Here is a 16675-nt window from a genome sequence, read left to right on the forward strand (position 1 = left end):
AGCACTTCTGACATTTCAGACTGGGTGATTCTTTGTTGAGGGGTGTTTCGTGTACTGTAGGATGCCAAACATATCCCTGACCCCTACCCACTACATTCAGGCAGCAAGACCTGCCCACTCACACCAGTGACAACAATGACATTCCAAATGTCCCCTGGGGAGCAACATTGGATCCAGCTGAGAACCACTGGCTTATATGACTTCAAATAGCCTTAGAAACACTAGTTTTTCTGGGAGGGTCCACCCCTCCCACTAGAACCCAGAGCAGAGTGGAACACAGAGTAGGAGACGGATAATACCCCTTGAATGTTTTTGTTTAGACTGGCAATTATTTAATGATAAGAGAACACTACAAACTATGGAAATGGCTGCACTGAACATGTTTCTTTGCTGTCTTGCTAACTTTTATGCTGTTATATTTCCAACATTTCCTCAAAATCTCATCAATATCAATTCTAGGTGTGTGATCACCACACAGACTCATGCAAAGCTATGTTCAGGGATGGCTCTGCAAGGAAAATAGGCAATCCTTTCCAACTTGACCTTCTGCTTCTGGAAGCTTCAGGTGAACAAGTACACCACTCACTGCAGACCTTGAGGAGTCAGCTGACTGTGTAGACTTCATCCCAGCAAGAACACAGAAGCAGGTTTACAAAGGGACCTGCAGATCAAGATAATTACCATGCAACTCATTTACTCCAGCAGAAACAAAGCTCTCTTGCACCTTGGGCACACAGACCCAGTGTTATTGACATTTCTGTATCCATCTTCATACCCTCTTGCATGCATTAATGTCACATGGCAGAGAGAGGGGAGCAGCCATCTCTTTATGAAAGAAACCTAACAGTGCATTAGTTACAGGGACTGAGAGACACTCTTTCCCAGGGGCCAGGGGGAAGAAGCACATCTCCAACATCCATTACTTCACTGTTTGTCCACCCTTAACAATCTCTTCCCATCCACCCATGTGGAAGACAACACCTGGTGTGGAGATTCACACCAGGCTTGCTGAAACACAAGCTGTGCCTCTGGTCAGACAGGAGACAAGTCCCTAAGCACAGGGAAAAAGCTTGGACATCCACTCCACCCCCTGAGGTGTCATTGTCAGAAGGAAGAGTGAGGACAGCTGATCCATTCACAGTAACTTTGGAAGGACACAACTCAAAAGGATCCACCAGCATCCCTCTTACCTTCTGCTTGTCTTTTGTTCTCTCTTAAGTAGACCAGCTGTTCTTTCTCCAAGACAATCTGAAATGGTCAACCTGTAGGAGCCACCAAAGCCTCCTCTGCCCCCTCCCATCCATGCCCCCAAGTGGGAGACCAGGCAGAGACAAGGGAAATGTTAGCAGAGAAGAAAGATGGCAAAACGATGCATAGAAGCGTCACCTCCAAAGTCCTTGTTTTCAGATCAGGCGAGGGAAAAAGGCCTAGAGAGAAGTGGGGGGTGGGGGTGTCAGATAAGGGGTGCTGTGGTTTGTGGAACATGTTGACTTTGTATATCAGACATACAAAGTGTAAACAGGATAAAGAGAGAGAAACAGGAATGCAAAGAGGCAAACAAAATTGGAGAGGCCAGGAGAGACAGAGAGAAGAATCGCTTGTTTGTGAATCGCATGGTATTGTGAGTTTATGTCTTGGAGGTGGCAGATTTCATTGCTTCACAAAACACCAGGGAGTCCATGGGGTCAGACAGCACATTGGAGCCCAGGCCTGATCACAGAGGAACAGCAGTCCCACTCAGTACATCATCTACCTTTAAGTTGAATAGTGTTTTCCTTCTTGTAATCCCGAGGATGGGGCATAATCCATAGTGCAGGCCAGCAGAAAAAGGAAAACAAGCCAAAGACTTTTTTTCTAATGCTTTCACAGCAAGGTTACTGAGACAAAGGTACAGCTTCCTGGATGTAACTGAAGCTCTCAGGGATTGGGAGCATTTGGGAAACCAGGGCCTTTGCTGTGGACCCATCGTGATTCTTAAGCTTCACAAGGCAAGTTTGGTCTATTTGAAGCCAAGGGTGTCTGCCTGGCTAGGAGTTGTTACCCACCCCTACCAGGGTAAACACCAATAGTGACATGTCCTGTGGCTGCAGCCATGGGGGCCAAGACTGACAGGGCTCTGGGTGTTTTATAGGCATGGAAGGGAAGGCTGCCTTTGGCTTACAATCAGAGGGGAAAGCATTATCCAAGAAGGTGGTGTTTATCCCTGTTTCACTGCCTTCCTTCCAAAAGCTATAATCCTTCTGAACAAGTCCTGTTCAACTCAATTCATCAGATAAGTGAGTTTTAGGGTGACGGCTGTTTGTAAGTCTTTGGAACTACAGAGCTGAGATGGATAAAGACATATGCCACCCAAGTCTATCCAAAGAGCTTGAGGAGGAACCTTTCTCCTGGTTCTCCAACAGCATATTCCTGGGTAGGCTTCCCACACACCATCCTTTCCATCCAGGCTTCCAGGTCAGTAGACAGAACAGCCTTGGGTCCTTACAACCTACATGGCAGAGGTTCCAGGAGTATTCCCGGGACCTTTGATTTGTAGAGCACTTAGCTGCAGAACAATGGGGACAAATCAATTCCTCATTGTTGCTCACCCTTCAAAGCTGTGGCCTGTAAGATTGTAGCCAACCTTCCCCTTGGTGTGTACCCTTCATGGCCTGTATTGGTCTCGAACAGTGGGGACAGAGCCTTTCCTGACAACCTGCATTTAATGATGTTTTGGCTCTACTTGAGCAATTTCTCAGTGCTTGGGTTTTCTGTTTATGTTTTTGGGAGGAAAATCCACAGCTTCCCACAGGAGAATTCATAATAAAATTCTCCTCCAAACCCCTCTCCCACTTTGGTTTATCTAAGCTCAGATTTTTCTGGTGGCTGAGGGACAGCATAGTCCAGCATCTGTGTCACCATGGCAACCATCTCTAATAATAGCTTAGGGCAGCCCAAGCAGGCCCTGACCCTGATCAATCTCAGGGGTGACTGAGTCTAAGGAAGAAATGCTTACGCTGGGTCCTCACCTTGCACCTGCCTGGCTTTTGATACCACATGGGACTCTCACCTTGGGTCTGTGCAAGACAGATGTTGTGAATTTAGAAGGGCTTTCCAATGACAAGGGCTTTTCCTTGTCATTGTCAGTCATTGACAGGAGAGAGGCTTGGGAGGAAGTGCTGTAGCCTGAGTGGAGAGAGGGGCTTCTGGACCCAGGACCTCCACACCTTCAACACTTCCCTTCCCTTCTCTGGGCCTTAGCTTGTACAAAGAGGAGATTGGGATAAATTTCTCAATGTGTATACCTCAAAACCAGGAGGATCTTTGCTGAGGGAAGTCTGGGAGATTCTGGGTTAAATAAAGGTGATTTCTGGATTGAAATCACCTTCACTGACTAACTCCTAGGGCTTTAAATAAAAGGCACATTTCAAAATTATAAAATGGAGGGTGCAAAAGGTTCTATTTCCCAGGTTTTACATCATCTGATTCCCTTCCTGTTTTCAGTGCATACTTTAGACAAGTGTTCTGTCAATTATACCTCATGGCACTGAAAGGCTAAATTACTTCTGAAGCTCCTCCAAGCTGTTTTCTCTTTTTTCTCCTTATAATTTTCCCTTTTGATTACAAAATATATAAACGCTTGGCTCTGTAGGCAATGCCCTAAAAGGCTAAAGATAAAAACTATATAGAGAAATATAGATATAGATTATATAGATATATAAATAGAGATACAAATATAGACAATAGACAGATGTTCTGAGTGTTGAAGCTGAACTCCTTTTCTAAATGTACATTTTGGATAATAGTAAAAGGGATTAATAGGGATTATCACACATTTATTTAATGTAACAGATGCTGTACTAAATGCTCTACTTGAATTATATAATTCTCACAGAAACCTTATGAGGTTATCTATTATTTTTATTTCCTATTTACAGATGAGGAAACTGAGGTTTAATGAGGCTTGACAGTGTAAAGCCACCCCACTGAGAAGAGATAGAGGCAACACCTCACCTCCTTGCAGTCTTATTCCTGAATTCTAAATAACCAACTTATTAAGTCTCCTTTTTTATACCCCCATCCAGCAAGCTGCCACGGCAAACCATAAATAAACTAATTGCCATGGTAATTACCTTTCATCTAAAATTCTTGAGTTAGCATGAAATAATGTTGAATCATCAGTCTCTTATGTATATTGAAAATAGATATAGATATATAACAACTAAATGTTACCAAATGATTTATTATGATCAGTGCTAAATTACAATGTATATGAAATGGAGTCATTTATGGAAACACATAAAAATAGTTACCTATGTCTGTAATTATATTCACACAAGGAATCTGAAATATATCTTCTTGTCTGCCTTTTAAAATATATCCACAGAATAACTTTTGTAGTTTTTACCACATTTTACAATACTGATACTGCACCTGTATCATTTACCATATTATAACAACTGAACAGAAGAGGAAAGCAGTTAATAGCAAATTAAGGTTTTTATATCCATCAGTGATTCCAGAGAAAATAGCAATTTGTTCCACTGGCAGTGAGAATAGATGGTAGTAATTAGCATTGTAGATGTTGCAAACATACTATGTATGTATGTATGTATTTATCTGTTGCTCAGGGCCATTGTTCCAGCAATAGGCAGCTGCCTTTGGGTGGACCAATGGTCACCAAAACGGTGTGCAATTCCACTGGGACAATTAGTAGTACTATCTTTTACCGTGTTTCTCTAGCAAAAACAAATAGGTAAGAAAGAAATACAGCAGGCTAAAATCTAGTGTTACATACTAAGGTAATAACAGTCACTGAGTTATCAGAGTCACAGTAGTTTATGTATATTTGCTATTCACAGACTGCTGAATAACCGAGCTGCTGGGAGTTGGTGACATGTAGACATGCATTTGTGTGAGTCCAGAATTAACAATGTTTATATTGCAATAAGAACATTCATTTGAACACCATTCGGTAAACAGATTCCTTTAAAGTTTTAGCTAAATCTGCTATCACAATTACACACAAAGAGAACCTGTAAACAGTTGACATTACAGTTATGTACAAGCAAACTGCATTGTAAAGGAAAAGAGGTAATTCAGTGGGTGTCACTTGGGATACATCAATGTGCAGCTAACTGACCCAGGTCATCAAGCACTTGAATGAGGTCAGGGAAAAGGAACATGAGCAAAGCCCCAGTAGAACGCCACTCAGTATTGGCCCCAGCAAAACACAGGCTCTTCTTGCTGTGGTGACGTCACCTTCACAGAGTCAGGAATAGATGTAGGAATCTGATACTCCCTGGCAGATTGTATTGGAGATCTCCACTCAACCTAAGCAACAGGGTCTTTGCGAGTGTCCAGAATGGTGCTGATAATATTTAGACATGTCTATTTAATTTGGACCAATTATTGTGTTTGTTAGGTTTGACCCAGTGCTCGGCTGGTTCTGAATGATGAGAACAGGAATTCAACTAAGATTATTAGTTCAATTCCTTCAGGCAACACGAAGAATTTTGATTTCATGAACTAAGTGCCCATAAGAGAAACAAGCTGAGTGCCATCATTAATCTGAGTGGTGACTCATTCACAGCAGATCCTATGAACAGCCTCCAGCAGGACGCTCAGCAATGCAGCTCCCGCTGCGTTTGTGTGCATTAGGCACGATGCCACACTGCTCGTTCACAGAACCATTTCCTTAGATCAGAAACAGGGTAATGAAGGATGGGCACCGCCACCTCTCAATGTCCCCCTCCATGAGTTACAAAAATATGTGAGTCTGTCTGTTTGCAAACTAAGCATAATATTTTAAGGAAAATTCTCCTGATTTAACATTCTCCTTTGGAATTAAAAATAAATAAATGAAAGAAAATGTTAGAGAAACCTGAAGCCAGAGATAATGTAAAACCTTCCTCTGTTCTCCAAATTTTCAGAAAAACAGCCAGTTCTTTTTCATGTGTTCTTAAACCTAATTAGGACATTTGATTGCTAAGAAACTAATTTTCTTTCATGTGTTTTTAAGATCACATTTACAGGGAGCTTATGGGGAAAAAAATGACTGATCATATTGGATTAGATTGTAAAGGTTTCTGATTGTGTGAGCCAACCTGACAGGTCCCTGGGAGGAGGGGACTCTGTACTTAGACTCTCAGCCGGACCCTGGGTGGAGAGCCAGGCTGAGGGTCTGATGACCTGGGCTTGTGTGCTGACACTCTGGTTTGCATAGGTTGACCAAAAACACTTTCACATTCTTTGAAATATGCAAAGCACATTACTATGAATGAAAACATGTTACTGTCTCCTTAAGAGTACCCAAATTTTAGTCATTTGGTCATTATGTCCATAGGATGCCAAAACAGATCATTAATATTTTCTTTCATTTCACTATTTTGTTCCTTCTTTGAGCAACTATTGTGGTATCAGTTTAAAACAGGCTTAAAGGGTTATTTGCAGGAGTTCAGAAAGTGGTTATTATTACAATGTGCCCTTGAGCTTTCATATATATTTACAATATACATGTTATAAATTATTTACTATAGGTTTAAAATAATTAAACAGATCATTAGTTCCAACTACAATGTGTGTAGGGCTACAGGGACCCCCAGGAATGATGAAGTAAAAACCAGTGGGGAGAGAATAAAGAAACCAATGTGTTGGTGAAGTGCCATGAGCAGGATGGAGTTGTGCTGTCACAGACCTGTGTGTCCTTATTCTCTCCCTAAACATCATCATGTTCATTCAGTGAGGATGGTTCTTCTTTTGAATGAGTATGTTTGAATACACAGTTTGAAATTCCAACAAATGATTCAAATAAGAAAGCCAGTTTTTACAAGCTTGGCTTTTCCTCAAATGCACTTTTGTTTGGTTTTGTATCAATAGATGTTAAACCAAAGCATTTTAATTATAGTTTCTGTACTATAAATAAATGTATACACTCCTAAAGAGACTTTTGGAAAATATAACTGTATTAAACTATCTAGAAAACCAAATATAAATCATCATCTGTCAAACTCAAAATTCCAGAGTTACAAACTATGAGATTCATTTATGTATGTATACATAAGTATAGATATAGATATATACATTTGGATGTACAAATATATATACACATATACACAAAATTTTCTACATGAACACACATAGGCAACACACATGCACACACACGCCTCTTGCACACACTCACATATCTCAGTGCCATCTCTTTTCTGTAGCTGTCTCTCATTTTCCCAACTTAGCACAGTAGTCATGAGATGCTGGGAGCAGCTAGTCACACTTGGATTCCTGACCTGTCTTGAACAAAGCCCATGATTGCTTAAAAAGCCAAAAGATGACAATGGCAGATACATTCTTGTACACACACACACAGGCACATCTGCCTATTCTACTTCTCATGAAATTTGCCCTGATAATGTGGAAACAGCACAGTGAGTGGTGGCAGGTGCAGTCCTCCTGGCGTGGAAGCTATCTGGCCACTTTGGGTTTCACGGGGTATCAGTACTCACCAGCTGCTTGGTCTACAATATTGCTGCCCCTCCATCAGGCTTGTGTCATAAAGTACAGTTTGTGCTAGGCAAAAGTAACCCTCCAAGTCTGCCTTTCCTTTATTTCCTGGGGAGATGCCTATCTATTGGGGTTTGCCATGGAAAATAGCCAACAATTTTCAGGAGGGCATTGGTCTGGATTCTTCCTCACTATCTTTTGCATGGAGTAGAAGAAATGAGAAATGTGAAGGGAAAAGGTTGTGATGCGATGTGGTTAAGCCATCAGCCTTTGAGTGGCTTAACCCAAAAAATAAACTGAGTCTGCCACTGTGGAATTATGTGCCACTTTACCTATCTGAGCCTCCCTGAACTTATCTGCAAACACAGATGAGAACAGGGCCTATTTCATTGGGTTACGATAGCATTAAATATGCTGAGGTGTATGAAGCACTTAGTGGAGTTTCCAGTACATAATAGTAACTCCTTAATATACATTATTTATAACCATATTTAAACTATAAGTCTAGAATGTTGATCAGAACTATATAAAGAAATAATGTCAGTCTAGGATTTAGGCAATCTGAATTCAAGTTCGATATCCCAAGTTTGATTTTCTAGCAGAATCTCACAGCGGGCACCTGCAGGATCAAATGCATGCAGCAAATACCTGCTGAATCAATGAATGAACAGATAAATAAATTTATGCTAACCAACCCCCTAGGTCCTCGGTTTCCCCTGTATTCAATGGGGATAGAATGATTGAGCCTTTATTCTATCACAGGGAGTTTGGTATGATCAATTAAAAGAAAAAGTCAAATTATTTAAGACACAAATATGTTTTGTGTCTTAATAAAATCAGTGCATATACATGACATAAGGCTAAGCAACCAGAATCTGTGCTTGGAATTTTCATATCTTTGAAGACAAGGGCATGGGGCCACCTGTGTGAGTCTGAGGATCACGTTTTCCAAGATCTAAGGGTTATCGTTAGTGAGGGATAAGCTTAAACAAAGTCCACAATGAGCAGTTAAAGCCAATGAAATCATTGGTATCTTCTAACTATAGTTTCTCCCTTTTATCTATTTCATTTCTGAGAGCACCTTCTTGTTTGCTATTAATCAGTTTAAAAACATCTCTGATAGTGTCAGGTGAACTGAAAGCACTCCCATTCTGCTTTGTAATAAACACATCTAGCTGTTAAAAGGTTTTTGTCTTCACTGAAGTATCATTTTTCAGAAGCAGAGAGAGACTGAAGCAGAAGGCAGAGGCCTAAACCACAGGCCTGTCCATCACGGCCACAGTATGGAGAAAAGGGATGCAGTTCTCCCTCTAAACCTCAGTGGTCACATCTGTATGAGGAGATAGTTGTATTTAACATCAGGTAAACCCTGTACAGCTTTAAGGTGGAACCAATGATTAATTCTTCTTCTACTTCATCCTATCTCTTGACCTAAAGGTCTTTGTCTACATGGTAGGAATGCCTTGAAAAATTTGAGCCAACTCTTAACTCAGGTTTCTCAACCTCAGTCCTATTGACATTTGGAGCTGAATAATTCATTGTGGGGGCTCTACTGTGCACTGTGGGGTGTTTAACAGCATCCCTGTTCTTTTTTTATTCAATGTCTATAACACCTCTCAAGTCACAACAATCAAAACTGTCCCCAGGCATTGCCAAATGTCCCATGGGATGCAAAAGCAACCCCCTGTGACAGTCACTACCTTAAATGCACATAAACCACCAAATCAGAGACAGCGTCTCCTGCAGTTGTCCCTGTCTCTCACATACAGGCACAAACCACTGACCACTGGCTGCAGCTGAGAGAGACCAGGGATGATCCACGTGAACCCTCAATTTGTTTTAGATTTCAAAACATTCTTTTTCTCTCTCTCGTTCCTTTCTTGTTTTTTTTTTGTTTTTTTTTTTGAGGAAGGCACCACTAGTTCACTATACAAATGAAAACAAGTTTGACTTTTACCCAGAAATCTGTTTGAATTTCACATCAAGAGAGCAGCCTTACTCAACATTCTCAAGGACCAACACCCTCAGCAGGAACTACTGTACTGAATTAAAAGCTGTGAAACTTTGTAACTAAAGACTGTCTCCACCGGCCTTAGCCAATGACTCATCACCGACCTAACAACTGCACATGTGTGTACATGCACATCCACATGCTCACACGCTCACATGTAGTGCAATTACAAAGCAACCCAGAATTCTCCACTACTAGTGCATCAATCCTGCTTCCATGTGTGATGGATGGAGTCCACTTCAGCAGGGAGACAGTTGGGAGATATGTTGGTTTTTATTGTCCAAATGCAGGTGAATTACCTTAAAGGTCAATGCTAAGAATAAACTGACAAGATGGAAGAGGCTGCAGGATAAAGGAGACTTACTAAATCCTCCAGTTGGCCTTAAGTGCTGATTAGCAGGAAAATTACTGTCCCTGTCACCAAAGCAACCCCTTGATAGTTGCTGGGCCAGGGTACATTTTTCTTCACCTTTTCAAAGTAAATCAAGAAGAACAATTAAGGAACCAAAAATTCTTTAACCAATAAGCAACATAATTTGTTCACAAACAAGAGGAACATTTTTTAAAAGGTTACAAAGCTGGAGCAGTGAAGGGATCCCACTTGGGAAGTAGAAGAGGGGAGGCAAGCAGAATCAGATCCCAGTTTTAGAAATCATGGCCAAGTAACCTGAACTAGTGGCTCAAGCTCATTCATTTCACTAGCCATTGTCCACTTTCCTTTGGCAGCAGCCTTACCTAAATATTCATTGACAATCCCAACAAATGTGAATTTAAGCCATTCATTCTGTTTCTTACAGTGGAAGGAAAAATGGTGCCTCTCCAGTTGTTACAGGGACAGAACCAACCAGACCACTGAAGCCCTCCGAAAGGTTTCTGTCCAAACAATCAGGGTATGGCCATCTCCCCCAGTCAGAGAGACTAGAAAGTTACAGAACTCTGTGCCATTATACATGGAATATGACCACTAGTTTGCATTCACTCTTTATTTCTTTTTTTATATTTAGTCTCCCTCCAGGGTTTGCTTGAAGTTTTTAATTAATGTTGAGGATCAGAGTCTTCAACTCTCTAAGAGCTTCACAGTCCTGTGTGAGTCAAATTGGATAAACATAGCAACTCAATGCATTTTATTGGTGAAACACAGCTAAATTCACTGATCATTGCATAGTACTTTCGATGACATGTGCATATGTTCATAATGGACCCAACTTATGGGTCCTTCCACATGATGGAATTAGAGACCACTCTCAAGCTCCTGACTCCAACTGCCTAAGGGCCTGGAGATGAACTCTCCTTCTCTCCTTGGGTGAGTTCCTTATTTTTATTGCCTGTTGGGCATTACTAGGATACATCTCACTCAGAGCTGTGCTCCCCTCTACCCAGGGGCAAAACTATTTATACAGGCTTCTAGTTTGGTAAAAACAAATAAATTAGCAAAAGATACAAGCACAAGAAAAATGGACAAGAGGTTATGGATGACAGACAAAAGGGTAAAAGGATCTCGGAAACTCACTCTACCCTAGCCCTGGTATGGGCTTCTTCAGGCTTTTCTCTTAGTAGGGAATGCATGCTTTGACTTATTTGTAGTGGAAAGGAAGTGCCACTAGGAAGTGAGAGAAAAGCTGACCCCTGCGTAGTCTCTAAAATAGCAGAGTTTCTGAAAGTAAGGTCCACAGACTGTCCCATCCAAATTATTAAGAATAGTAGACCCAAGTGCAGATTCCTTGGCACTACTTGAAGTTTCTGAAAACTTTCAGGGGTTAGGGCGGAGGAATTTTTAACAAGTGCCACACGTGACTTTTGGGCAGACTGAGGGTTGAAAACACTGCCAGAAAGTTTGTGATGGAAGTCACTGAATAAAGAACCTCCATTCTGATGTGTATGGCAAGATGAAAAAAAAAAACAAAAAACAGACGTTTAAGACAAATACTCTTTGTGTTCACATCACAACACTGTGATTATCAAAGTTTAAGACTCTATTCTTTCAGCAAAGGTGGAGAGCAATAACCACTTCATTGAGAACCAGAATGATGAAAGCAATATAAATCAAACTCATTCCAGCAGGTTTCATTCGGTCTAATTTCTCTGCAGACATTAATCACTGTGCCATCCTACACAAAGGACACCTAACTCGATGTTAACTTGGAACACAGGATGCTCACTCTGATTCTTCCTCCAGTGTGGTATTTTGACAACATAGAAGAAAATAAATAAATTGAAACACTGGGCCATCAAGATTGCAAGATACCATCAATATCAAGACATTAGAGAGAGAAATGGTCCATGCTACACCTATAACCCAGCATGCAAATTGGGGAAAAAAACATTTATTTGCCAGACTGTCACTGGAGGGAAAAATAACTGTGTTCATTTTTCCCTTGAAAATTGCTATGTCAAGTGGAGGTGACAAAGAGTTCCACCTGAGAGTTCACAAAGTCTTATTAATTCCAGTAAAAATCACCTAGCAGGCCAAGGTTAGTCAGATTCCACAGCTTGACATCTTCCAGGGCACGGCAGAAATGGCAGTGTTAAAGTTCTCTGGGTTAATTCAGTGTGTAAACCACAGAGTGGAAGGGGTGGAACTGTAGTGAAAGAAAATGTATGAGAATCAAAGTTTGGCTCCCGTTCATGGAAGCTGGAAACAAGTAATTTTGCAAAACACCATATATGCCTTTGATTTTATCACTGGAGCATGTTTTGCTTGGCATAGACAAAGGATAATCAGAGAGGAATTGAAAACCCAGAAGAGCAAAAGTATTCCAGAAGCTCAAGCAGTGGCAACTAAGAGGACCCAGAATGAAAGACACACATCTGTGCCCACGGGGAAAGATGCCTCAGAATCAAACAAGATCAACTGAAAAGTGAGAACCCCATGTTGCTTCCCCTTTAATAAATATGCACCCTCCCCCCAAATGAATCGGTTCAGGGTAAACATAGCTGAGGAGGAAGAAAGAGTGAAGGGAACACTTAGGGTTTGTGCGTTGTTCCCCTTTTATTTCAATTCTCCATGCATACACTTCCAGTAAGATAATGGTGCCTACAATAACAAAGGATAACATCACTATGCACTTTGGAAGCCACTGCACTTTGCCGTTTTATGCCTACATCTCAGTGCAGCTTTTTCTTAGCAGGGGAGGGGAAGGGTGAGCATACTACCACATGATCTCACAGTTTGTTCTCCTGTCTTCCCCTTTTTCTGATGAACACAGGCCACTCTCTTCTTGACAGGGCATAGGAGGACTTTATACATATACATGTCTGCCTTCAGGAGAACCACACACATGTAGGGGACGACCTACTCAAGTTCACCAAATTTCAGACAGCAGGGTTTCCCAGGAGGCAACCCGGGCTGGGTCTCTACATGGGTGACTTTTCATTCGCTTGACCTACTGGATGCTATTAGTTTCTTCATATCAGCAACTTATGGCCCTTATCATAACCAATATTCAAGAAGCGAGCCACCTATATTGTTATGTCCAGAATTGAACTAAAAGTTCTCAAAAGAATTTTAAGTTTAGCAAAACAGGCCTGAATCACAGTGACTACCAGGACCACTAGAGAATTTAATCTGTAACTCCCTCGCCCAGAACTCATTTTCCATGTCACAGGCTGCATACGCATCACTTAATAACAGCTCCACTTAAATTCAGTCTGAAGGTGGCCACTTCCTCGACACCTCCTCAGAGTTTTCTTTCTGACCAGACCTATGTCTGTCTCTAGACCAGTAGCCAAGCAAATGAACGTCATGTCGTTTTAGCTGTTTGGTCTATGTAGGGTGGGTGACTGCACCAGATGATGATGTTTTGTTTTAAACAGATTTCCTACCCTAGTTGGGTTCACTGGGGGTACAGAGTGCCTATGCACAAAACAACCATGACAGGTCAAGGGACAGAAATAATGCCATGACAATTTATTTGAAGCATTTAATTTTCTGTTTAAAGTACGTAGTCAAAGCAGTGGGCTGACTACTGTCACATTAGTTCTCCACTTCCTACGAGGGTGTCTTCATCTTGATGCCATTAAATTCGGGTCTGAAGTTGGAGGAGGCTGGGACCCTGGTCACTTTGTGTAAGCCTGACTCTGACAACACTTCTAGGATAGTCACAAGAGTCATTTGACTAAAGTAAATTTGAGGGTATTTTCATCAAATTCAACTTTTTCTTGACCTATTAAGTTCTTTGATTCTTTGCAGGATCCATTATTATGAATAGGATGGTATTTTGATGTGTTGTTAAGAAGCATTGAAAATAATGAAGACATATTTGGTAAGCTTTGCAAAGCTATGTTGCAATTAACAGCAAATGTCTGCTAATATATGGATGTATAAAAGGAAAAACACTTAAATTCATTAATCATAATTCTCTTGACAACTCAACTCCCCAATACCCTTTCTATTGCACTTATGTAAAACTTTATACTCTATTCAAATCACCACAACAAGGAAACACTGGCTGAGTCTGTTGCACAGGCGTAAAGGCAAGAATTCAGAAAGAAAGGCCTATGCTAATGGGCACTAATAATAGGAACCAGAACAGAGCCTCTAACATAATAAAAAGGTAACAATAAGAGATTTCCAAAAGAAGCAATTGGTCATTATTTTCCCCCCTACAGACATCATCCAGTTGCCTTTATTACCTGTGATACATACACAGACATACAAACACACCATTTAAAACATTAGGAGTACTTGGCACAAAAATAATGTTGACCAATTATTTTTCAGTTCCCACTGAAATGCATGAGGAATGCCAAAAATAAAATCTTGTCTCTTAATCTTCATTTACCACAAGTCTACGCGGAAAAGCTATTGGTGCATTAATAGACTCAGAGTCACATGGCTGGGTGGCTATTAACAGTTTATTTTTGGCTGTGTCTATAAAGGTCAAGGATGCAATCACAAAAAATAGTTTAGAAAGTCAAAACCTCAGCTTTGGAGCTCCAGTTATCTAGTGGATTTGTTTAGACATGAGAGCAACGACAGCCAGTCCTCGTATGGACACAGCCAAGTCCCAGAATCCCAGCGCACACACAGCTGTTTACAGGAAAGCAGCAGTGTTGCACTGCAGGTGTGTGAGCTTAGGAGTGATTACTAGGAGGAGTTAGATTACAACTCCCTCTTAAACAAGCAAAAGACTGGACCCTGATTCAAGTGTGAACTGTGTGGTGTTCTTGCTTCCACAATTACCTGGGAGTGCATAGAATTTAATGTGGACCATGGACAAAGGCCACACTGTGAAAAACACTGGGTAGGGAAGGCTGAGTGTGCAGCCATTGAGTAGGGGTTTTTGTGGATATGAATGTTTGTTTAATACAAAAGATGTTTGACTAGCTCTTCTCACTCCCTCTGATTGCAGAGAAAGAGCAACTTAGTAAAATGGAGCCTGAGGGTATTAATTTTGAAATAAAATGATTTCTGGATGCTGAGGGTTATTTCTGGATGATGCTAGAAAGTGTTGCCAAGAGAGGCTGGGAAATCTTAACACAGAAGGGTTTTAAGAAAAGAGCAGAGGCTCCTCTGTGTGAGGGGCTCTGAGACAGTGCTGCTGGGAGTAGGCGTACCCCATCTCCCGTCTGGGCTCTGGGGTCATGTGCGCTGTGTGCCTGTATACATACTTCTTTGTACTTGTGTTGCACAAACCCTCACGCATACAGAGTCCACAGAAACTGCTATGTCATAGATTGGACTGAAAAGCCATAGAAATCTGCCATCCCCCCTTCCCCCATTAAGAACTGGAAAAGGAAATGAAAACAATCCAACATATGCCATTAGGCCAGATATCTTTCTGCCATGTTCCCATTCAAAGGAGGGAGGTAGAAGATGAAAGAAAAACCAGTCTTGGGGAAATGATTCCAAGGCCCCTCAGCTACTCTCCTGGAGCTGGTTCTCGTTATATGTAAGGTGGTCAGCACATGGGACCAAGTTAACAAAACAAACAAACAAGCCAAAAAAAAAAGGTTTTCTTATACTTCCACGCCTGGAAAGAAATCTACCCTGTGAATTTACGTGTTAAGGTGAATCAGGTAAATAGGCAGTAGTATATCAGTGGGCATTGTGTTCTAACAAATGTGTATTGTCAGTTGTTGTTTTTCTTTGCAAATACGAATTTCATTTAGGTTGTTGACTTCAAAATGCTTACACGGTTTGTAGCTCTTCCCACCCCCCCAGCCCTGCCCTATAGATGGTACTTCCTTAACAGTTCAGATTGCCAAGGATGTTTTCTCTCAGGGAACCGGTCTGGAATTTTGATCTTGAGGAAATCCTGGATACATTTCTCTAGCTCTTCCTCAATTGAGAGCTTCTCCTTGACAGCTTTTTTTTTGCTGCTCATGTTTGACTCCCTGGAGCCTGAAGTCAGAGTCCGGAGCAGATCGCTTTTCCGCCGCATCTCTGACTGTTGGATCAGCTGCACAGGGCCCTTCTTGATGGGGCGGTCCAGAGTCTGGATGTTGGTTTGGCGTGTCACAGGCCCACAGATGACCGTCTCCTGGGGAGAGCTGGCCTCAGACTGGCTGTCACAGCTGGAGGTGGAGAGGTCATTGCAAGATGTGCCACTCTCCCCTTCTTTGTCACCCTTGCCATTCTTGCAGCAGCAATCACAATGGGAGGATGACCACCTAGAAGGCTCACCTGCAAAGAAGCACAGGGTCCAGGAGATTAGTGTCTGAAGTAGCAGCATAGCACCTGACCATACACAAACACTGGAGCACTCCAAACCATGTCTTCAGAAGAAGTGGTGTCGCACCCAGAATAGGGGTCAACAGGGGCACTCAGAGCCAAGTCCACAGAGGGGAGGGGATTAATATTGGCATGCTAAGAGGACATAGAGTATAATGCTTAAACCCACAGCACTGGAATAAGATAGCCAGTGGGGGAGGGGGATACTCAGCCACCACTTACTAACCTGGTTACTTTGGCAGACCTCTTAAATTCTCAAAGCTTCTGTTTCCTCATCTGTGAGATGAGGATAATGATTTTCCTGCTACCTGGGGTTGTAGGGAGAATTTGATAAGTCAAATGAAGTTCTGAATGAAGTATGTGGTACACAGTAAGCACTCAATAAATGCCAGCTTGTTTTACCATGGCTGACACCAATCCATAATTCAAAGTTCCACATGTCAGTAGTCAGACCCAACAGGGCAGTCTACACTAGTGAAGCAACAGCTGTCGGGTAGGGAGGACTCACGTTA

At 41.7% G+C, this 16675-nt stretch overlaps 1 protein-coding gene across 3 annotated transcripts in view; it reads right to left on the reverse strand.

Moving 5' to 3' along the window:
- Positions 1–6989: 6989 nt before the first annotated feature.
- The window catches only part of KCTD16 (potassium channel tetramerization domain containing 16), a 222660-nt gene continuing 212974 nt past the window's right edge, over positions 6990–16675 (reverse strand). For all 3 annotated transcript variants that reach the window (XM_053666504.1, XM_037154089.2, XM_037154088.2), the window contains one exon: positions 6990–16115. In XM_053666504.1, coding sequence (XP_053522479.1) covers positions 15661–16115 — 455 coding nt within the window. In that variant the 3' untranslated portion in view covers positions 6990–15660. The remainder of the gene's footprint in view (positions 16116–16675) is intronic.

The sequence above is a fragment of the Artibeus jamaicensis genome, unplaced genomic scaffold, assembly GCF_021234435.1.
Source record: "Artibeus jamaicensis isolate MK-2021 breed Jamaican fruit bat unplaced genomic scaffold, CSHL_Jam_final contig_456, whole genome shotgun sequence".
In the NCBI taxonomy this organism is placed as follows: domain Eukaryota; kingdom Metazoa; phylum Chordata; class Mammalia; order Chiroptera; family Phyllostomidae; genus Artibeus; species Artibeus jamaicensis.